Genomic DNA, 24,448 nt, shown 5'->3' on the forward strand with positions numbered 1-24,448 from the left:
TCAAAATTGGTGAATTTTCGTGTAGCCATTGTAATATTAAAGATAGAAGAAAATCAACACTTTGGCATATTATACTTTACTATTTCAAGAAAGGTAAAAACACAGCTGAAATGCAGAAGATATTTGTGTGGTGTAGGGAGAAGGTGCTGTGACTGATTGGTCATCTCAAAAGTGCTTTGGAAGTTTCACACTGATGATTTCTTGCTAGATAATTCCCCACAGTTGGGTAGACCAGTTGAAGTTGATAGTGCTGAAATCAAGACATTAAGTGAGAACGAAGTTCTACCATGTGAGAGGTAGCTGACATACTCAAAATATCCAAATTAATAAAGTTATTGGCAAAAATGAAAAATGTGTCTTATTTTATGAAGAAATGAACTTTTTGGCCAACCCAATACCAAAATCTAGGATACAGTTGTTTGAATTCAACCATCCTTGCTTCTAAAGCCATTCTATTATGACTTGAAAATAATTCCAGGCACATGAAAATGGAGGATAAGATTATATGCAGACATGTATAATATGTATGATATATAATTGGCTATAAAAAAGCTCAGAAGAGAGCTCATGGAAATAGTCTTAAAACACTAAAATGCATCTGAAACACAAATAATGAACATTTACTTGAGAATTATATCAGAATACTTTAAATTATTTTCCATTCTTCTATACCTTGATAGTTTTATTAGAGGTCGACTGTCTTGAAGATCCTCTACTCCCACACCAAATTCCTCCACAATATCTCCACAGATCTTACTCTGGCTCCCTCTAAGCTTCCTACTTCCCTTTTTTTCTTGATTACTTATTCTTCTCTTCAGTAAGTAATCTATTTTCAAATACAAATTTCTCTAGATTTTCCACCAACTTTATACCTTCATCTGTTACATACTAAAACCCCAGACCTAGTAGGCTAACACCATATCTTAGAAGTAATAAGATTGAAGAGAAAGGTCTGGAAAATATTAATAACTTTTCTTTAGTGGGCAGGGAAGGATATACCATAATTACTTATGCTCTGAGAGTTTTCTTTTTACTTTTAAAATATTTTTATTTTTAAATCACAGTTGACATAAAATATTATATTAGTTTGAGGTGGACAACCACTGATTAGACATTTGTATAATGTGCAAGGTGATTACTCCAATAAATTGCATGCCCACCTAGCACCATACATAATTAGTACAATATTATTGACTATATTTTCTATGCTATACTTTACATCCCAGGATTAATTGTAACTACCAGTTTGTGTTTCTTTTTTTTCCCCTCAGATGTTTCTTTCTAATGAATTGACCATTACATTTTCTAAGCTCTGAATTGGCCAACAGACCATAGAAAGACATTGCTTTAGGGTCCTGCTTAAAACCAGCAGCTTCAGCAAACTGCTGGCCTTGATTCAGGGCCAACAGTTTGTGTTTCTTAATCCCTTCACGTTTTTACCCAGCCCCTTGAACCTATCCAGTAACCATGAAAATGTTGTATGCATCTATCAGTCTGTTTGTTTTTTTTGTTTTTATTTTGTTCTTTAGACATATATGTGAAATCATATGGTATTTGTTTTTTCTGTCTGTATTATTTTATTCAACATGATATCATTTAGGTCCTTGCATGTTCTTCCAAATGGCAAGATTCTATTCTTTTTCATGGCTTGACTAATATTCCATTGTATATACATACCAACTCTTCTTTATCTAGTCATCTACTGATGGACAATAGGTTGCTTCCATAGCTTGGCTGTAGTAATGATTCAATGAACATATGGATGTATATATATTTTTGAATTAGTTCTTTGGGTTTCTTCAGATAAATACTCAAAATTGGAATTTCCGGGTCCTTCTTTGTCTCCTGTCATAGACTTTGTTTTAAAGTCTATTTTGTATGATATAGTATTGCTACCCCAGCTTTTTGTTTGTTAGTTTATTTCAATTTTAATAAAATATCTTTTACCATCCATTTAATTTTAATCTTTGTGTGTCTTGAGATATGAAATGAGTCTCTTGTTGACATCATGTGTATGGGTCTTGTTTCCTTTCTTATTCATTTAGTCACCCTTTGTCTTTTGGTTGGAGCATTTGATCCATTTGCATTTAAAGTAATTAATGATAGATATATATTTATTGCCATTTTATTATTTATAACTTTGATAATAAAAGCTTCTTCTTTTTCTCCTTCTCCTTCTCCTTCTCCTTCTTCTCCTTCTCCTTCTTCTTCTTCAAGACCCTTTAACATTTCTTGTAATACTGGTTTGGTGGTGATGAATTCTTTTCACCTTCTCTTCTATGGGAACTCTTTATCTGTCCTTTGATTCTAAATAATAGCTTTCCTGGGCAAAGTAATCTGGTTGTAGGTCCCTGCTTTTCATCACTTTGAATATTTTATGTCAGTTCCTTTTGATCTGCAAAGTTTCTATTGAGAAATCAGCTGACAGTCTTATTGGAGATCTGTTGTAGGTAACTAACTGCTTTTCTTTTGCTACTTTTAAGATTCTTTTTTCAACTTTAACCTTTGGGATTTTAATTATGCTGTATCTTGGTATGGACATCCTTCAGTTAATGTTGTTTGGAATTCTCTGTGCTTCTTGGACTTGTATGTCTATTTCCTCCATCAAATTAGAGAAGTTTTTGTCATCATTTTTTTTCAAATGGGTTTTAATTTTTTGATCTTTTCCTCTCCTTCCAGCACCCCCATGATGCAAATGTTAGTACCTTTAAAGTTGCCCTAGAGGCCCGTTAAAGTATCCACATTTTAAAAATTCTTTTTTTTTTGTTTCTGCTACCTTATCTTTCAAATTACTGTTTTAATACTCTATTTTATCTGTTGTAGACCACTCTGCCTGATTATAGGAATTGTATCTCTACCCCTTGTGGCTAAGGGCAAGAGACGACCTTTGGAATGCCAGCTGCAAGAGACAAAGCTTGTATCTGGTAGTAAATGCTGCCTCAGTTCTTCTCCCTGCCCCCAAAGCTTGGTTAGAAGTCAATGATGGGTAAGACCCCTCACAGCGGGGGGCAACCTAAACCAGACTCGATCACTTGGGAGGACTTTATGGAAGGACTTCAGGGGGCTGCAACAGAGAGCAATGGACTCTTGTCCCCAGGCTTTGACAAAGCCAGAGTCCCCATGTTCTCTGGGAGAAGCGCTTCCTGGCTCTAATCCCCTTAAGCCTGAATACCTATTGGGGAGGGGTGCAGCTCCTTGCCTTGCCAGAGCATGCCCCGGGGCGGGGGGGAATCTGGCATCACAAAGACTTGCTGATAAACCTGTGAAATCTGTGAAGAGTGCTTTCATTCATCTGATAATGGTCCAAGAGGAAATGAGTACCTCTCCCAAAGTTTCTGCAACTCTCTTCCTGACAGACACTGACTCAGACTTTGTAGCCTTTAGATTTCTTTGAAATGTTATCTATTGTTTGATCCTTGCCACCCTGTATTCCTGTGTATTACAACCCAATAAAAGGCTATGGATGAGGGCTCTAGAGGCCTTTTTCTCCTCAGAGAAACTGGCTGCTGCTGGCCTTTGTCTCCCCTGAGAAACTGGCCACAGCCCACTCCCTCCTCCCCAAACAGATCTCAGCATCTCTCAGCCATATTTACTCATTCACGTGTGTCTATGGCCCTGGGGGGGACTCACGGAGAAGTCACCCCCACATTTATCTAATCTATTATTGATTCCTTCTAGTATATTTTTAATTTCAGATATTGTGTTCTTCATTTCTGAATGGTCTTTTTAAATATTTTCTACCTCCATTTTTATGTTTCCCATCTCATTGGTGAGGTTCCTACTGACTTGATCTGTTCTTCCCTTAAGTTCATTGAGTATCACTATAACAAGTGTTTTGAGCTCTGCATCTAATCAATTGCTGTTGCCATTTTGTTTAATTTTTTTTTCCTGGAGATTTCTCCTGTTCTTCATTTGTGACATGTGTTTTTGTCTGCTTATTTTGCTGCTATTTTATTTTTTAAATATTGCATGTATTTATTTTAAAGAGGGGAATGGATGGAGAAAGAGGGGAGGAAGAGAGGGAGAGAAAGAGAAATATCAATGTGTGGTTGCTTCTCACATGCGCCCTACCAGGGACCCGGCCCACAACCCAGGCATGTGTCCTAGACTGGGATTTGAACTGGCAACCCTTCGATTCACGAGCCAGCATTCAATCTAATGAGCCACACCACCCAGGGTTATTTTTGATGTACATTAAGTAGAGCTACTATATCTCCATTGGTCTTGGTAGACTTATATAGTAGATGTGTTATGGGGCCCTGTGATGTAGCCTCCTTGGTTGTCTGACTGGGATGATCTATGTGTGACCCCCGTGTGGACTCTGTGTACCCTCCTGGTATAGCTAAGTCTTGATTGCTGTTGGCACATCAGTGGGAGAGATTGACCCTCAGTCCAATCAGCTGTGGATACAGGTGCTGCTCGCCTATAACAAGGCTGGCTGCTGCTAGTGCCAGGCTTGTGGCTGCTTAACAGGAGGAACAGTGCACACAAAGGCTGGATGCTACTGTTCAGAGTTTGTAGGCCTTTGAGAGATTTTAGAAAAGTCTGAAGCATGAGCCAAGGTAGGCTGTTTTTATGGAAATGCAGTCAAAGGTGTTAGCCAGGTTGATGGAGATTCTGCCTGTGAAGGAGAAGGCTCAAAAAAGGAACAAGTCCCTCTGCCAGCATTTCTGTCTGGGAGAAAGTTGCCCTCCAGTCTCTCCCCCGAAATCAGGCAATGCAGTTTCTCCAGTATGTCCTTTATTGCCTTTTGACCTTCTGCCCCAGAGCTAGACATTGTACATGTGGCCCTTTAAGAGGGATGCCTGGGATTTCCCACTCAGAATCTGGACAGAAGATTCCAGTCTTCTCTCCCACTCAGCCACAATCTGTGCTGACTTTCACTGCTAGAAATTATGGAGACTTCTTTTCCTGGCACTGGAATACTGGGCTGAGACCCTGGTGTAGGGGTGGGACTCTTTGCAGCTGAGATCTCTTTCGTGATTTTTAACTACTACACATGGGTGTGGGACCAACCCCTTTCAAGTCTCTGCTCCTCCCACCAATTTGGACATGGCTTCGTCTTTGTATCTGTAGTTGTAGGACTTTTGTTCATTTAGACTTCAGTTGGTTATCAGTGTTGAATTTTCTGTGGTTTATATCTATACTTTTGATGTGGTTATGAGAGGATTTGAGTACTTCATTTACTTATTCCACTGTCTTGATGAAATACTACTTTTAATTTGAATATTTTGCTCTGATTGCTCTCTTGCCTTTCATGTTTTTCCTTTTTTATATGCATATTGCTTTCCTACCTTATTTCTGCCATTATAAGTCTTTATTATTATATTTTTAAGTTTTAAGGCAAATTATACCTTATTTCATAAACTGTATCTGATTGAATCAATCAGAATTCTTAGTGTGTATCTATCTAGTTCTCTAATGTATCATCTACCTAACTACTTTATACGAGTATTCTTAATTTTTTATTATGTAATATATTTTCTTCCCCTCCCCAATTGCTCATTATTTATGTTCTTTGTGTTCTTATCCCTTATATGGAGTGTAAACTATTTGAGAATACAGCCATTCCTTTTATTTTTCATGCTCCAGAGTATATAATGCAGCCTCAGGCATGGCATAGTGGTTTTAATGCAGCTTTACCTGGTTTTTGAAAACACGTGTAAGGTGTTTGCCAAGGGACTGGAGATTTGTAATCTTTGCTTAGTTCTACCTAATTATATTCTCATAAATATCAGCCTTAAACTACAACTCTCTTGACTAATTTAAGTAAAATTGAGTTTTTTCTGTTCTCTAATGAGCTTAATTTACAGATGTGGCCTTAAACTAGTAAACTGGTGAGTTTATAATTAGGACTGAAAGGAGTGAGACATCGAGCATGCTAGAAACTGTGGAGAATATTGGTGTTGAAAAAGATGATAAAGGGAAGCAGTACGCAGGAGACAGACAGGCAGAGAGCAGGTGATTTAGGGATGTGCTGTCACTCTGTTTATGAGCAGCTTTGGAGTGGTGTCCTTCCTCTCTGCCTTTCCATATTTTCAAAGACAGATTCAGACTCAGAAAGTGTGTTGGGATAAATCTTTTTTGGGGAAAGAAGGTTTCAATTGATTCCACCTGTACAATTGACAGGCTGATCCAATTGTTCCTTCCTTATACTCAAAATTTTAACCCGAGTGAAGGACAGGTACATTTTTCATTGTTTCTTTGGTAACAAATACAGACTGCTGTGTTTTAAAAGGTTTAGGAAAAAAATATTTGAATAATGAAAAGAAAATGTAAATATTTGTGAGTTCAAAATTAGGGCTCATTCAACAGTTACTTTGTGCCTCTGGAAACCCATGAGCTACTAATTCTTTTCCTTTATGTTTTAGGTATAACGTACCACATTTTTGCACTTTGCTTTTATTTTTTTTTTACATTTTATTTATTTGCTTTTAGAGAGAGAGGAAGAAAAGGATAAAGAGTGGGAGAGAAACATCAATGTATAGATGCCTCTCATGTGTACCCCACTGGGGATCTGGCCTGCAACCCAGGCATGTTCCCCAACTGGAAATCGAACCAGCAACCCTTTGCTTCACAGGCCCGTACTCAATCCACTGAGCTACGCCAGCCAGGGCTGCACTTTGCTTTTAGTAAAATTGCTATGATATTTCCATGTGTTGCTTATTGAATCATAGTGCAAGTAAAGTTCATACCAAATTAATTTATAATAGTTGCATAAAATAAATATCAGTCCTTTCACATAAAAGTTACAATTGATAATGACTTTAGATTTATATGCAGCTATGTACTTGGCTCAAATACAAATGAATGGTATGGCTAGTGAGGATGTCTTTAATTTTAGTTTATAAACGCTGAATACAAAAGTTTTGAGGAAGATGGCTATGAAGTATAGCGTGAACTTCACAGTTATAAAGTACCTTTGAAAAGAAATTGCTATACTGTTTTCTTAATTTTATTCTTCACAGCTAATGTTTTCATTCAAATAATTTCTGAATATAACTCATGTATGCAGTGGGAAAACATCAATCACAAAGATAATATCTATAACAAGATTTCTCTTTCATCTAATCCTGGATTAAAGTTTAGAAAATCCTGTTATCAGTCTAGTTGTATTAGATGAAAATAAGATACCAATAGATGCAAAAGCAAATAAGCATATATAAAAACCAGCTAAAACTCTACTTTGAACAGCTAAGAGAGCTTCAATATCAGTTACCTGGGAAGGATGCACACTACCAGAGGGAAAACGTCACAGATGTGTAATGAAGCCCTCACGCAGCAGTGGAGCCTGTTCTAAATCAGGGCAGCATTAGTTGCCATTTCCTATTTAAAAAAAAATGCCTTCTCTCATTCTTTATATTCCCAAAGGATGTGTCTCCTGTAACCCTCTGCTTTGTTTTAGATTTATATTTTTTAAAACTACTATTATTGCCTAGATTTGATTGCAATCCGTTCCCTTCATCTTGCACACTTCTAAACGACTGTTATAATGCCACGATTTGTTAATGGTGCATCATATTTCTAGGAGAATAGGAAGGAAGTTTCAGGGTGAAATAATAGCTAGAGTCAAGGATTACAGGATTATTGATATACATTGTGAAATGAATGCGGATATATTAATGAATATAAATTTGCATAATTTTAATACAATAAACATCCAACCTGAAGTAATAATAAGAAAATCATTTAATAGCTTATTTGTGTAGTATAGCAAGGTAGATTATAAAGGTATTATAAAAAACTAATTGGTATCAATTTTTGCCTTATTAGTAGTGTGTGTTAATATTTGTTTTACATACATAGTCTTATTCAATTTTCACAATGAAATTATTATCTAAAACTAAATGTATAAAATAAACCAATAAAATACATTTAAATACAATTTTAAATGTGCATTCTCATAAATAAATGTTGACAAAAAAGGGGATTTAGAATCGTGTCCCTGGTATGGGCGAGTCTTATATAAATTGCAAGAGAGAAAAAAGCATTTCTCACTGTATGAACAATATGAATAAAGATTGGGAGATGAAAATTAATAAGATGTTGCATGAATACATAAAGCCTGGACTTTGTAAAGCACGCATTCTCAGTGGGAATAATATGGCCTCGAGAGGACAAAATTACTTTGGATGTTGGAGAAGAAAGTAGACAATAAGATCCTAGATTTTATTATTTTTTTAAGATTTTATTTATTTATCTTTAGAGGGGAAGGGAAGGAGAGAGGGAGAGAAACACCAATGTATGGTTGCCTTTTGTGCGTCCTCTGCTGGGAACTGGCCTGCAGGGAACTGGCCTGCAACCCAGGCATGTGCCCTGACTGGGAATCGAACCGCGATTGTCTGGTTCGCGCTCAATCCACTGAGCTACATGAGCCAGGGCAAGATCCTAGATTTTAAAAAGGAGTGTGGTCATCCAAAGCTCAACCATTTTTGCCAAGATCTTTTCTCTTAATATTTAAAAGCTTTTACAGGTAGATGGTAAGTTAAATTTAAAATAATAAAATTAAACTGTTTTCTCAGAGGAGCACAATAATAAAAATAGGTCGAGAAATATTGATCAAAAGATACAAAATGTTTGAAAGAAGTTTTACTGTAGTATATATTTTTCTTTCATTATAAATTCAAGAGCAAAGAATTCTAGGAAACACATTTATTTAGATCACCTTGGTGGCACAGACATAACTATGAGTATATCTAATGAAACTGATCATATTGTACATTACATTATGGTTATGTGTGTAAGTGTTCATGACTGGAAAAGACACAGTCCTTGGGTTTGTATTGTCCTAGATGCTAGTCCAGCTTAGGCTCCCTTCGAAAGCCTGTTAAATAAAACAAACTAACTCACAAACAAAAAACTCACTACACAATACCACTATGAAATGATTGCATAGTCTATATTTAAATTTGCAAGCTCTAATAAATCTCCAATTCCCTTACTGATTTTGAATCTTCACAATTGTAGTCACATTTTAGTTTGTTAAAGATCCTCTTGAAATGCACTGAATGCTAAACTGAACACAGAACTTCTACCATATTCCAACCAGCATAATTTGAGAGGAGATTGATAATCCTGTAATTATTAACTTTCCATTTCAATAGAAGCCTAAGGTGCCGTTGGATTTATTAGCTGCTGCATTCACTATTAATTCAAATCTAGCTTAATCTCAACAATTTTCTTAAATCTTCTTTGTATGTGCTGTTAAGCTATGTAATTGGCAGCCAAGATAGACTATTTGTTTAATGTAATCAAAAGAGTACTTAAAAATGTCAAAATATCATCTTACTGAATTTAGTACATTTTAGTTTGTTATTTTCTTTAAATGTGAAACTTCCACCAATTTACCTTCTTTCAAGCATCATGCAATTTAATCATATGATAAAAAATAAGCTGGCCGAATAAAAAGTAAAAGTTTCTACTCATTATTTTAGTGAACATATGTTAAACACTATTTTTAAAACGCAGTGACCAGCAAGGTTTGTTACTTTTACTATTCCCCCAACATAAAAAATAACTAGCCAGCTTGCATTTTCCAAAGCTTAAAACAAACTGTGACACAAAAGCTAAAAAAAAAAAGAGAGAAAGTGTTGTGAAATGCATGAAAAAGCAATACCCATATCACATTAAATACACTTCACAGTAAGAAGAGTCATTTTAAGAACAAAAAAGTCAATTTATTTTAAAAAGAAAGGTAAAGACATTGATACGACAACAGATGGGCAAAATATACAAAGCAAGTCCGTCTCTACGTCACAGATCAAATGTTCTTCAACATTAGTTTTGCCTTTAACTGTCTCCAGTGTGAATTTAATTACCACTATTGTATTCTTGATTTGATCTGCAGGACTCCCAGTGCTGTTCATCTGTTTTATGGGGCTCATACGCAGTGTACCCTCAGCCCCCCTTAGAGAGCAGTCCCCCTCCACCCCCGTCTGTTCTTGTACTGATGTAGTTCTTGTCAAACCATGATTTCATGGTTGCTCAGCTACATGGTTCCCGTTTCCTCTGTCCCTGGTCTATAGTTCAGTGTAGGCGGGGACTACTACATCCAGAACACACACACTTGCTTTCTTTCGGTAATTTCTACTCACACCTTTTCCGATGTGGTGACAGGACAGAGCAGGAAGGGTCAGGCCCGCGGAGGAACTCCCTATCTCACAGAAGACGGAGACAAGAGTGTTGATCTCCGCCCCATCTTTTCCAGTCTCTCAGTCTTGGGAAGATTTTGGAAATGGTCTGAAGCTGGTGTTTCTTATTCTGAATTCTGGTTCAAGTTTTTCACCTGTCCAGTTCAAAATTCTTTATCTTCGTGGTAAGTTTTCTCCAGAATCCACTTCTTACTTAACAAGTCTATACACACACACACACATACACACATACATATGTGTGAGAATATATATTCCTAAAATACATATATGTATACATATATACATATAAATGCATATATATAATTCTTAAAAACTCTGAGGATTTCTAACATAAAACAAATAAACAAAAATAAAACTTCCTTAACTTTGTTGACCCAAGAATTTCTCATTTGTATTTTCCAAAGTTCCCCTTTAATTAACAACATGTATTAGAATTCTAATTTTAGAATTCATGTAGCTCACTTTGGACAATTCTGATTTAGAACAATTTCTTATTGTTATTAAAAAGTGACATGAGCAATTTAACACTTCCCTATTTTTACCTGACCCATGGTTTTTTTTTTGAAAATGTCAATATGTGGGCCATTAAGAGCCCATTTCAAAAATTTTCCTACACATAAGAATTTTTAAACAATTTATCTGACAGATGGCTGTGTATCTACTTAGGAATGTTTTTTTTTGAGAAGCTATTCCATAATCTTCTGCAACCACCTGTTCAAATATCTAGCTGTCCTTCTAATCAAGAAGTATTTATTTAGATTTAACCAAAGAAGAAAATTAAATGTTTAAAAGTAAAAGAAAGTCACAATGATTGCTTGACATGTTAGTTTTAGCAACTGAATAAAAAATGAGGGAGACATAGTTATTTTCTAAAAGATTTAGAAACTCTAGTTCCATTTTAAAAGTTCTTTTTCTGATTTTGGAGTATTACTATTGAGACTTAAAAACATAATGGTTATCCATTTCTGCATTAAACCTAGAACCTTCAACATGTAGAGAACAGATTTGACACAATTCACAGAATGGTGCTAGAATTAAAGGTCCCCTGAGAACTGTTTAGTACACTTTCTTTGATTCTAAGATATTACTAGTTTTGTCAAAAACAGTAAAAACAATGTAGTCATAGCAAAGTCACTTGAACTACTTTCTGGCTGGGAACCAATGTGAAGTCATTAGACAGAGGGGAAGAAATGGCAAGATGCTCAGTAGATTTCTCAGAACTGGCTCTATTCTTGTTCAGTGCTTCACGGTTCCTTGAGATATCAGTGCTTCATGGTTCCTTGAGAAATGTCATTTATCAACGTTTGGAGTAGAGAGGTCTCTGGATGCCTTTTTCTGATATGTTTGCCTAGACATTAGTGCATTCTCATTAGAAAACACAGTTCTCGGAGGGCGGGTATATCCTTTGGAACGCGGGGTTTTAAATCTCTGTTTAGCACCTTACAAAACAATATATATTCAAGTACATAACATATACCACTTTAATAATTTCAATTCTAAATCTCCCTTAATCATTAATTTTTTCTTAGTATATGGCGATAGAGGAGATTAAGACTGCTCTTCAATTCAAGAAATATTTAAGCTTAATATAAGCTCCTTGTATTTTAACCTCTATAATAGATATTCTCCAGACAAGAATTGAGTGTTATTCTCTTCTCAGACCTTTTCTTTAAGTCACAATTTCTAGCCCATCATCCCAGCAGTCCTGTTTACTCCCCTACAATTCCTATGTCAAAATTATTTTCTTGATTAATTTTACTAGCTTATGCTAATTTCCTTTTGTCATTTTATGACAAAAGGAAATCATGCTATTTCCTTTTGTCATCTGTATAGTTTACTAGTTCATATTTATTATCCTTCTTAATATATGTAGCTTATATAATTATAATTTATAATCCTATCTTAGGAGGAAGCACATTATTATTATCAGTGTCTCAGGGCTTTGTATCCAGTGTTTTGAGACTGAGTGGTATACTTAAGTCTCCCTGAGGCTACCTTAGTATTCTTCAATAGCCATACAGTCTGTGAGTTTAATTGTGAGAGTATGGCTGACCCAAATGTGGGACAACAAGTAAATCCTGTGAGACACCTCGCATCCATACATCATTATTCATGGAAGATGATATATTGTCAACTAAAACTAAATTCCCTAAAATTCTGGAGTGTTCAAAATTCATTGAAATACTTGTTTACTTCCATAATGTGGCCTCCCGTGTCCCTAGCTGTTTTCCCATCTCTTTTAGTCAAATAAGGAGAACAGATGATCTATATTACCAAGAGTTTCAAGGTTTCAAGGAAACCTGGTTCATAACCTTGTAGATTCTGAGTCAATTGATAAATCGGTAATCTGGGCTGGAACTTCATGTTATTTTTTCCCCTAGGTTGAAGACTAAGCTTGTGCCCTAGAAATAAATGGCCCTCCTGTTACATCCTCAGATGAGTTTATTCACCCACTGCATGAAATGGATCTGGAGGGCTGCAGCGGCAGAGCAGCCCGGGTGAGTGTCCGTTTCAGAGGAGACTTGGTGTGAACAGTGATGTAGGTCTCAGAGGTGGAGCCACACAATGACTTCCAGCACAGGAATCTCACTTGAGGGAGTGTCCAGAAGTGTCAGTCTGTAGTATTAATTAAGCTTGGCTTGACTGAAACAGGTGGAGGCAGGGTTCAGGAGTTTACTTTTTGTATTGCCTGTGTTGAGAGTCTGCACATAAGAAAGTGGGAAACAAGCATAGTGTTTCCTTGAACAAATTGCCCAGGGAATATCCAAGGATATTATACTCGTAGTTTTTGGCAGGATGGCCAGCTGGGGATAGGACTTTCCTCTTTTAAAGGTTAACAATAGGAAAAAAACATACATGGAACCAATACAAAATTTAGAGCAAAGTATAAGAAAAAGAACATATTCTACATAATAGTATCTCAGAAGATTGCTTCTAGGAAGTAATTGAATGTATTATTCTCAAAAAAGTTGCACTTGCAAGGAAACTGAATGAAACATAGACTAAGTGAAACAGGGATGGAGAAAACAGCAAAGAAATGAGAAGAGCTCAGGATTTCTCCTCAACAGCTCACATCGTTGTGTGTCCGGATGGTGCTGTGCTTGTGAAGCTGCACGTTGTCAATCTGGGAGCCTGACTTGCTTCAGAACAAAACCAAACAAAAACAGTGAGATACAGCCCAGTTAACTGAAGACAAAGCAAATGATATCAACCACAAGTGAGAAAGTCTAAGAGTTACTACTTAGCCTAGAAAATAATTATAATAAAGATGATAAATGTTCTTACATGAAAAATCACAGTGTTAGTGCATTTATAAAAATATTAGAATAAACTCATAAAATTGGAAAAAATAAATGTTATTATGGACAGAGGAGACATTAATATAACATCCAAAATTAAAAAAAATAAATGAGAAAAGCCATACATATAAAAACTAATTCTTTAAAAACAATGAAAGAGATGAACTACTCCTAGGACTAATCAAGTAAAGAAAAGAGGAGAAAATACAGATATTTGTAGTTAGGAAAAAAAGCACACAATCACTAAGAGAGAAAGAATAAAAACAAATAAAGTGAATTTTATAACTATGCTACCAGAAATGAGCTTGTATAAATTGAATCATTTTCTAGAAAAATTGATGAAAAAAAACCTCATTTATTTGGAATTATTTTAATACTCTTGTTAATATCTTAAACAAAAAGTAAAGCAAATTAAAATTTCTAGGTTCAGTTTAGTTTTTAAATATTTAACAAATAAATTTGCTGCTGTTTAAGCAATGTTAAAGTATAGAAAGTGAAAGAAAACATTTCACTTACTTTATTTTATTTTTTTATTTTTTCAGCTGGGTACAGTGAACTTTATTCATAGTGTATGGCAAGGTAGGGCTCCCTAAGTCCCTCCTCTTTTTCAGGGTGTCTGGGATAGAAAATTGAAGTCAGAACATTCTCAGTGTGTTCAGGGATTGATTTGGGGCAAGGACTCCCCAGCAGCTGAGGGCCTCTCTTCTCCCTGGGGCTGGTGGTCCAGGGGGCTTTTACTCCTTGGAGGCCATGTGGACCATAAGTTCCACCCCCCTGTTGCTGTAGCCAAATTCGTTGTCATACCAGTAAGTAAATTTGACAAAGTGGTTATTGAGGACAGTGTCAGCTCCAGCATCAAGAGTAGAGGAGTGGGCGTCATTGTTAAAGTTGCAGGAGACAACCTTGCCCTCACTATAGCCCAGGATGCCCTTGAGGGGGCTCTCTGATTTCTGCTCTGCTGCCTTCTCAATTTCATTGTATTTGGCAGCTTTGTCCAGGAGGCAGGTCAGATCTACAGCTAACACATTAGGGGTGGGGACACAGAAGGTCATGCCAACGAGTGTCCCTTTCAACTCAGGGATGACCTCACCCACAGCCTTGACAGCAGCAATGGAAGCAGGGGTGATGTTCTGGGCAGCTCCTTGGCCATCATGCCAGTTTCCCAGAGAGGACACCTCGGCCTTCTGGATGGCAGTGATGGCATGGACTGTAGTCATAAGTCCCTCTATAATGCCAAAGTTGTCACAGATAACCCTGTCCAGTTGGTGGTGAAGGAGGCATTGCTGATAATCTTCAGGGAGTTGTTATATTTGTCATGGATTACACCCATCACAAACATGGAGGCATCCGCAGAAGGGGAAGAGATGGTGACCCCCTTGTCTTCACCCTTCTTGTGTACCCCAACCTTCTTCAATATGGTGAAGACACTAGTGGACTTCATAACATATTCGGCATCAGCATCATCCCTTTTGATGTCGGTGGGGTCTTGCTCCTGGAAAATGGAAATGGACTTTCCATTGATGACAAATTTTTCTTTCTCAGCTTTGACTGTGCCTTTCAACTTGCCATGAGTAGAATCACACTGGAACATGTAGACAATGTATTTGAGGTTAATGATGGTGACAATATTCACTTTGCCAGAGTTAAAAGCAGCCCTAATGACCAGGTGCCCAATATGACCAAATCCATTCACTTGGACCTTGACCATCTTGTCTCAAGGTTGTGGCTGGCACTGCACAGGAAGACACAGTTGTCTATCACATAGGAGAAGTAGAGAGCCCATTCTATTTATTTTAGAAGGACTATGTAGGTTTGCTATCTAAATAGTATAAAATATCATAAAATATTTAATTATAAACAAAATATGAAATTCCAGCAGCATATCCAAATCAATCTCACTTGATCCCACCCCATCTTGATGTTCCTGAGGATTATGTTGTGCCTTAATATTAGTGTATGTTACTGTAATTTACTACACTAATAGGTTAAATGAGATAAACTGCATGATCAAATTTTTGCCAATGAGACATGTGATAATATTCAAATCTTATACTGACAAAAATCATTAGCAACATAGGGCAAAAATATTTTTCCCTAAAGGAAAGTACTATGTTTAATAAGAAAATAATAAAAACATTTTCTTTGAGAGCAGAAAATAAGATCGTCAGTTCTTATAATTTCTGGACATAAGCCATTGGGCAAAGTGAATTAAAATATAGGTAGTCTGAGTAAGTACCTAAAATTTTTAATTATTTGCAAAGAAAATCAAGTCAAATATACTTTAGGTATCAAAGGAATACAACAAAGTATTTATTTATTAATTAAATATGTATAATCCAAATTCTCTCTTTTTTGTTTTTAGAACTTATTTTAATCATCCCTGGGTTTGTACACAGTTTACAAAACTCAGTAGGTCTGTCAACAAAGTTAAACAAAATAGCAAAGACAACCATAATTTGAGTTATATTATCTGATTACTTACGTTTATCTCCACAGCTCTACAGCATATCATAATTTTTTCAGCTTTAAGTATACTCTTTTGAACTCTTAGTAGGGAAAAAATCTTTTTCCTACTCCTTTCTCACACATTTGCACTCTTTCCATCCCACCATCATCCTAATAAAGTTTTATAATAATTTTGGTTACATTGAAATCCATTATTTTGATTAATATTGTTATGAATATATAAATGCCTTTTACAGTTGAGTGTTGTACTAAACCATTATTAGTTTCATTCTCTCATACAAATCATGGATCAACAAGGTCTTTCTTGATAGGTGAAAAAAAGTTTTAAACATTTATTAAACATTTAAACATAAATAAACATTTGATAGATTTGACTACATAATCTGGAATGACAAATGCATGATACATAAATGTATCTCAAACACATGCTAGAAAGCACTGTGAAATATATATTATAATCAAATGATTTGTTTACTTAATATATTGGGATCTTTCCAGTCAATATGAATAAATAATTATTTTCACTAAAAATGTAGAATGAACTAATGCAATTTAAGAGAGACATTCAAAATGAACAATAAGTAAGAAAACATGGAATTTACTAGCAATTTTTAAAATGCCAATTATATAACCATGATATGTAATATTTTGCTATCAAATTACCAACAATTCTAAAGAAAACAAGTAACATCGGTGTTGAGGAATGTTTGGACAGGGGCTGACACTGCCATAAGTTGTGTTCCTCCAGAGACACCAGGACAAGAACTGAGGTACAAAAGAATCACTCTAAGAGGTGGTCTCAGGATTCACTGGTTGGAAAAGCCACTGTGTGAGACAGGGAAGAAAGCCTGGTTACCATTGTGTGAAACTAAACCTGAGTTCTGCTGGGGAACTTCAAAGGACTGCGCATAATTTATCTAAAAGTTTTGCCATCTGAGGGACCAGGAAGCTGGGAAGTCTCTCCTCCCAACATTTATCTGTTATTGGCAGATGACTACCCTCCAGAGAGTTATCTGTCTTACACTATCATCCTACCCCACATTTGTGGTCCTAGAGGGAGTCTTCTCATGGAGAGTCAGGGGCACTGGCAGTTGAATGTCACTGACAAAGGCTAGACTAGTGAGTGTCAAGGAAGTGTGGATGGGGCTCCAACAGCATCTCTTGTGCATTCGTACAATAGAAGTGGGCTTATGAATTGGTATGGTGCTATTTTCTCAGGTGACATCCATTCTTCTAACATCTATCTATTGAATCTATCATCTGTCATCTAGCTTCCCAACTATCTCTCTACTATTTATCTATCTCAATTTATACATTTGCACCTGCTGGGAATTCTGCAAATTTGACAAATATGTGCCATTTATGATCATACTGTTGGATTCACTACACATTATTTTTTCTGAAATTACTCTCCCTAGAGTAGCTGTCTTATGACCTATACGAATACATCAGATTCATTATTTCTTTATAATTATGGTTGTTAGGGAAACCATTTCTTCAGTCCCTATACCAATTTTCTTTTTATGTAAATATGTACCCATTATCTATTATTTAATCATACTACCTACTTGCCAACATGAGGATAGATTTATTACAATCATGTAGGTCTGGTTTATTTAATGTATGTGTTTTCTTTTTGATCTATTCACTTACTGATGGGTGCTTAGGTTACTTCCAGCACTTGGCTATTGTAAATCATGATGCTATGAACATTGGGGTGCATAGGTTCTTTTGGAATGGTGTAGATTTACACAATGAAATTGTACACAGCAGAAAGAAAGAAGGTGCTCCTACCCTTTGCGACGGCATGAATGGAACTGGAAAGCATTATGCTAAGTGAAATAAGCCAGGTGGTGAGGGACAAATACCTTTAACTGGAACCTAATAAAACAAACAAACAAGCAAGCAAAATATAACCAAAGACATTGAAATTGGGAACAAGCTGACAGTAACCAGAAGGGAGAGGGCAGGATATAAAGGGGGAAATGGGTAAAGGGTTTACAGGAACAACTACAAAGGACAGATGGACAGTAACAAGAGGTGGTAGAAACAGAGGAAGGGGGTGGGAAGGCTGTGGTGGGGGGGCGGGGGGGAGGCAGAAAACTGTACTTGAACAACAATAGAAATCAAAAGTATTTAAAAAATTAAATAAATAAAATAAAATAATGTATGTGTTTTCTAATCCCATGAGTGTGTCATACAAACATTTCTTGCAAGTACATATATTTTTATCTTTCTGCATTCCAGATTTGAGGATCCTTTCTCAGTTTTAACTTTTGATGAAAGTTTCAAACTCTTTCCTCATTTAATGGAATCCGAAATAGTTCTCCAGTGTAAGCATTTTATTTTTAGGCCTGAATTAGGGAAAAAGTGAGACAACATGATTGAACAACAATGAAAAAAAGAAAAAAACAGTAATTTGATATTTAAAAAATATTTACTAGAAAGTCAACATACAATGTATTCAACAAAAAATTTTACTGTTCAAAAAATATGCTGACAAAATGTAAGACCTGTATCTTCTAAATTTTTTGAGTTCAGTTTTTGCTTATAAAAAGATAGCTGCTTTATTTTCTGTAGATGGAATTTTCCATCTTCTACTTTTCTTAGTTCTGTTATTAGCGTTCTGTCCACTGAGCTTGTTTTCTTGCTCTTTATTTTTGTAACTTGCACTTAAATTTACTTCTGTCCTTGCTTGTCCATTTTTTTTAAGTGAAAGTAGTAGTCCTTTCTTGTATTTATTCCTTGTAACCTGACCTAGTTACCTATTTAAGTTTCAGGCTTTTGTAGCACCAACTTTTAATTTAGCCAAGTAGAGTTCTTCCTATATTTATTGTTTCTCTCATTTGTTAGTGTAGCTTTTTCTTGCACGCATGTCTTCAAGGATGCTTTTCTCCCCCAAATAACTTGTCTCTCAGATACTCTTTCTTGGAAACTGTCCCCATATTTTCCTAAGCTTCTCAATGGTTGGCATAATTAAGATTCACTTCTTTGGTCTGTTTGGTTTCTTGTCTTTTTCTTAAAATCACAACATTCATTAATCTGTAACCATGTTAAATTTATTTTCTTTGGCTTTAATTGGCATAAACCCTAGAAGAACAACACAAAAGAAAAGTACCCATAAAGAAAATCTGTGGCAGGACCCAGAAACCTAATTCACTTTATCTCCCTTCCCCCAACAGAGATTAAGTTACTGGGACATATGGCTTCAACAAAAATTTTTTTGTGTGTGTTTTAATGTCATGTTTCCCATGTATGCCTAGAGGATTCTTAATAGAAAAAATATATGTTTAAAACTTGCATGTCCTACAACATTGCTACTGAAAGTGTGTGCCTAGACATGCACACGCAGTATCTTCAGGAAACTTTTATTAGAAGTAAAAAAATCCCTTGCCCACTTCAGACATAAATCAAAACCTGCATATAGATAAGATCTCCCTGTGACTGCATGCACAGTATAGATGGAGAAGCATTGCTATCCAGCGTGGCTTGCATGTGATAGGTACTGATAAAACCACTGCTATGGGCTTTTAGTCATCTATGAACTAATCAAGATTAGTAATCAAAATCTACCAGTCTTCATAGGGTAACTAAAATATTTGCCTTCCAAATTCCCAAATAGCAGCATCTAAAAAAACTTGAGGTTGAAAAAACAAATTAATGATTTTAATTAAAAACATTAAATTTTCATTACAAGTTTATTTTTAAACTTTCAGTAGTCAAATTTTAAATCTGATGTTATAGAGAAGGAACATGGATTTCTCAGCACTTTCAACTGATACATTTATTTTGGATCACTTTAACACATATTTTTGATTAAATACAGCTTGTCTTTCAAGTGATACCAGTTGTAAAATATGCTATTTTGGGGATAACCTATTTTCCTCAAACATTTACTTATTCTTTTCTATATGACTTACATTCTTTATTATGTCTAGGTTGAAAAAGGTAGCTCATGAATATTGTCATACACAATTATGGGATTATTTTTTCTTCTCCCCTAACTTAACTCATGGCCTAAACTTAATTAAATAACTAATCAGTTTTTATAGATTGTATTACTTATTATTATGGTATAAGAGTAGAATAAACAATTCTGCAAAGACTTGCATTACTTGATCTCTTGTTTTATGTTTCATTATTTTCAACAAATAATTGTTGAATCACTGAGACATTATGCTTATATTATTTTTTATGCAAACTCTTAATAATTATATATCAATCTCTTTCTCTATTTAACTATTTTTAAGTAATTACTAATGGATTTTATATGCAAAGCAGTTCTTATAATTGCCATTTTTATTGCATTTTACTCTTGTAATAACACTGACTAATTTTTAAAAGTTGCCTTTTTATTGAGCTTTCATTGATATATTTATATATTTCATGCAGTTGTAGAAAAAACACAGAGGGCTCTCCAATGCCATGTCTCTTAAACCATGTCTCCCAATGGTATGTTTCATAAAATTATCTTACAATACCACAGCAAGTGTGTTGTCACTAGTACAATTCATCAGTCTTTTTGAGAGTTCCTCAATTTTACGTACACACGTTTGGATGCGTGTGTGTGTGTGCACTGAGCTCTGCACAGTTTTACCCTGCACAGTGTCCTGTATCTACCACTGCATCAGGATACTGAGGAGTTCCAGTCCTGTAAAGATCCATGTGTTGCAATTTTACAATCTCTCTGCTGTCTTCAACCCTGATTATTCCTAATGCCTGTCAACCACCGATTTATTTTCCATTTCTGCCTGAAACGTTCTCATTTGAATATGTTATATAAATGGACTCATCCCATTTGTCACTATTTAGAATTGGCTTTTTCATTCAACATAGTTCTCTGAAGATCCATCAAAATTGTTGCATGTATGAATGGGTGCTTCTTTTAACCACCCAGTAGTAGTTTCTGGGAATGAATGTACTGAAGCAGCTTGTTTGACCATCCATCTGATGAAGGACATCAGAGCCATTTCCTGATTTTAGCTGTGTAGGTATAGCTTCTATGAACATTTGTGTGCAGTATTTTTGCATGCATGTATGTTCTCATCTCATAAATGTCTATTTAATTATTACTGCAATAGATGGATAATTCGAACATGTTAAACACTTAAGATTTTTCACACCAAGTCATGCCTATAGTTGAAAATGAACAATCAGACAATGATGATTCTGATACACACCTTATCCTACTAGCTCTTGCAAAAGTTTCATGTTTATATGATTTTGGCTATTTAATCAAGATTAAAACTGCCCTAAATAACATATTTTGAACAATATTATAGTCAATTGTCAGTGTATTACTGGAGTGCCTTAAACAATGCCTTAAAACACTGGGCCTTTTAAACTTTGAACATTTACCACCATTCACCTGGTAATACTTGTGCATATTTCATGCTTAGTTAAAGGTAGTGGAGAGAGAAAAAAATTAATCTACTAAATGATAGGTACTTTATAGACTTCCAATAATTGTGTATGTGTATATGTATATTCACTCATCCACCAATTATTATTAAATGTCTGTTTATGGAAGACACAAAGCTAATGCTTATATTTTAAAGCTGAAATAATATAATTTTTACTCTTAAACAACTGATTGATTAGAGACTATAGCTATATGCCTGAAATTAAAAATGCCATTTTGCAGTTATGATTAATTAATATTGTTGGAACATAACAGTAGATAATTTTAATGAACTTATGATGATATAGAGAAACTATTATTCAGAGTACCAGAGTTTTTTATGTTTGGAGAGAGAGAGAAAGAGAGAGGCAGAGAGAGGGAGATATGTATTTTATTTAAAATATTCTTTCTGGATAGATATCACTTTGAAATATTAACTTACGTTTTAATTTTTTCTTCTTCCTTTTTTTGTTCTCCACAGAACTACATGACATTTTCCACTGAACTCTCAGTTATGCATAGGGACAAAAAGCCAAGATAATCTTTAAGTTTTACCAGCTTGGATTCCCAAAATTCTAAGGGAATTTATTTTTGCCTAAATGGGGGTCGAGGATCCCTGGGTAGAGATCTAGTTAATGGAAGAACGGAAGGGTTGGTGGTTGAGTTAAATTTCTTCCCCCAGTGAAATAGACTGTTCTACACTGGAGGAGAAGTGTAGAGAGATCTGAGTTTCCCTGAGTAACATGACTTGAGCTAAACTTTCATGTGGGAGCACCAACGATGTGGACAATTACTAGACGGGAATGGACCCCTGGTGCCTGTGGGCACAGGGCTATCGTGCCCTTCACAAGATTTAGTTTACTCCCATGCCAGGACGTCCCCAGACAGGAGCAGTCATTGAGACAAGGCTGAGGGTCATTTCGGTGGTACGTAGAAATGCCTCATTAATGTGTTGTAAAACCTTTATGCATGGTGTAATGCAGACAAAAGGAAAACTTCTGCAGTGATGGAGTCATATATTCTCCTTCCTGGGAGAACAGGAAACACATGTGAAATCACAGTGGCTCATAAGGTGCAAAGAGAAGCAGTGAGGTTTGCACAACTGATTTTTTGGCCTGAAAGTCATATCTGCTCAGAGAGACACTCTGAGGCAGAAATGAGTCTCTCTATTTTGGATATGGGTCTGATGCTCTGGGTTTTTAAGGAAGAGAGCTGTGTTCTTTACAGTGAGAAAAAGGGGGAGCTGGTGGAGACCACTGCAACTCAGAGAAAGGCTCAGAAGAAGGAGCCAAGCTGCCTACACAGAAGCAGCAGAGCAAGGAGAACAGAGTATCTAAAGAGGAAGCAATCTTTAATAAAACTAAAACTAAAAATCCTAAAAAATGGTTATGATAAAATTGAAAAATGAAACAATGAGGTGGATGTTTGCATCATGATTTGGATAAGCCTAATAGAGACATAGGGGGACATCTGGCGTTTGGAATGCAAACTTATTAAGCTGGCTAAAGTTTAATTTATCATGATTGCAGTTTTATATATAAATATACATAAATGTATAAATATATAAATATATAAACACAAACACAAATTTTTATATTAGCATGTGCATATATATTAATATATAAATAAATATATAAATTATATATAAATATTATATATCATTATAAAGTATACATAAACATATGTATTGTATATAAATCATACATAAATATATAAAATTATACATTATATATAATCACATATATATGTATAAAATTGGAGGCTAAAGTTTGTATTTCTCTCAGTAAAAAAATAGATAAACAGATCACATTAATCTTTCTCCCTTTAAGACAAAAGTAAGAATGTACATTTGATGTGTGTGTACTCTTTTTGCAAGTAAATTCCTGTCTGGTAGCTGCTCATTCTTTTCTACTGCACTGACTTTATGTGAAAGGCTATATGCTATGTAAAGTTTTTAGGAAGGAACTAAGGTAATAAAAGTAGCTGTATATTTTGGTAGTCACTGCTAGAATGATGTATGGTACCTTGTGTCACTGAACAGCTATGGGGTCCTTTGATTGTGTACAATGATATAAAAACTGCAATTTTTTTCAGTGTAGTAAGTTCAGTGGAGACCAAGTCTTCCTATAGCTTTTATAGTAGTATCATTTGTGTTATAAACAAGAGGTTTTTAATAAACCCAACAGTGTATTACTGAGATTTCCCTCTGGGCACAGAAATAAAAGTAAAAAGAATGCACATATTCCATGCTGCAACATCTAGTTGCTTTTGGTCTTATATTTTTCTTTGTTATTCATCACCTGGAGAGTTTGACATTTACAGTTTGCAAGTAACTGAATCTTAAAGAAGAGTGATGGGTCAGTTGGAGGTTAAAATCAGCAGAATCTATAATACTAGTACCAATAGAGCTGGCCAATGATGTTGACATATTCCTCATTAGTCCCTTGGTTTTACCTCACCTGTGAACACCTGGATGCTGATAGACTTGTGTAACACAAGCCTGGGAATCACTTAATGAAGCCATCTTTTACTTCACTGCCGCAAGTTTCATATCAGTCCTGTGATGGGAAGGCAAAGGGAGACTCTTCAGCGTGTTTCAGGACATAAGTTTACTCATTGTTACCCCCTGTGAAAGTCTCTCCCATGGTACCACCATCACTCTTGTTGTTTTAAAATGTTCAAAACTTACTTCTGATTCAAACATTGCCTTATCACTAATTTTATAAATAAGCATAACATTTTTCTCCAAGTGGAAGTTAAAGAGGTTGGCAAAATAAATTGAGAGGGAAAACGACAACAAAAATGTTTTAGGATTTTAGAAAAAAATGGTAGAAGAGTCATTAGTTGTATATTCTATTGAGAGGGAAGTTGTATAAAATGCAGAGTAATAAAACATGATAATTAATCAAGTCCTTTTGGTTAATTGAAAATGTCCAATTCACTAGCTATTTGCTGAACTTCTATTGAGTGTACTTTGAACTGAGAACTCTTCTTTAAATACTTAAAATCATGTCAGATAAATAAAATATAAACATCTGAAAAAGTTCAATAATGAGTAAATTCATATAATTGCAATCTAAAAGTAGTGACAATGACAATGAATTTATAGATCTTTAAAGGGGAAAAATGGA

The 24,448-nt window shown here is 35.3% G+C and overlaps 1 protein-coding gene and 1 non-coding gene across 2 annotated transcripts; both read right to left on the bottom strand.

The window, feature by feature from the left end:
• Positions 1-1,269: 1,269 nt before the first annotated feature.
• LOC119056874 (small nucleolar RNA SNORA2/SNORA34 family) lies at positions 1,270-1,406 on the bottom strand. Its single transcript, XR_005083967.1, has one exon. It is a non-coding gene; the product is annotated as a small nucleolar RNA SNORA2/SNORA34 family (small nucleolar RNA).
• A 12,778-nt stretch (positions 1,407-14,184) lies between these two features.
• LOC119056868 (glyceraldehyde-3-phosphate dehydrogenase-like) lies at positions 14,185-15,158 on the bottom strand. Its single transcript, XM_037155450.2, is given in 2 exon segments — positions 14,185-14,711; positions 14,714-15,158. Coding segments are annotated over 2 exon segments (972 nt in total).
• Between the last annotated feature and the right edge of the window lie 9,290 nt (positions 15,159-24,448).

The sequence above is a fragment of the Artibeus jamaicensis genome, unplaced genomic scaffold (assembly GCF_021234435.1).
Source record: "Artibeus jamaicensis isolate MK-2021 breed Jamaican fruit bat unplaced genomic scaffold, CSHL_Jam_final contig_391, whole genome shotgun sequence".
Taxonomy (NCBI): Eukaryota; Metazoa; Chordata; class Mammalia; order Chiroptera; family Phyllostomidae; genus Artibeus; species Artibeus jamaicensis.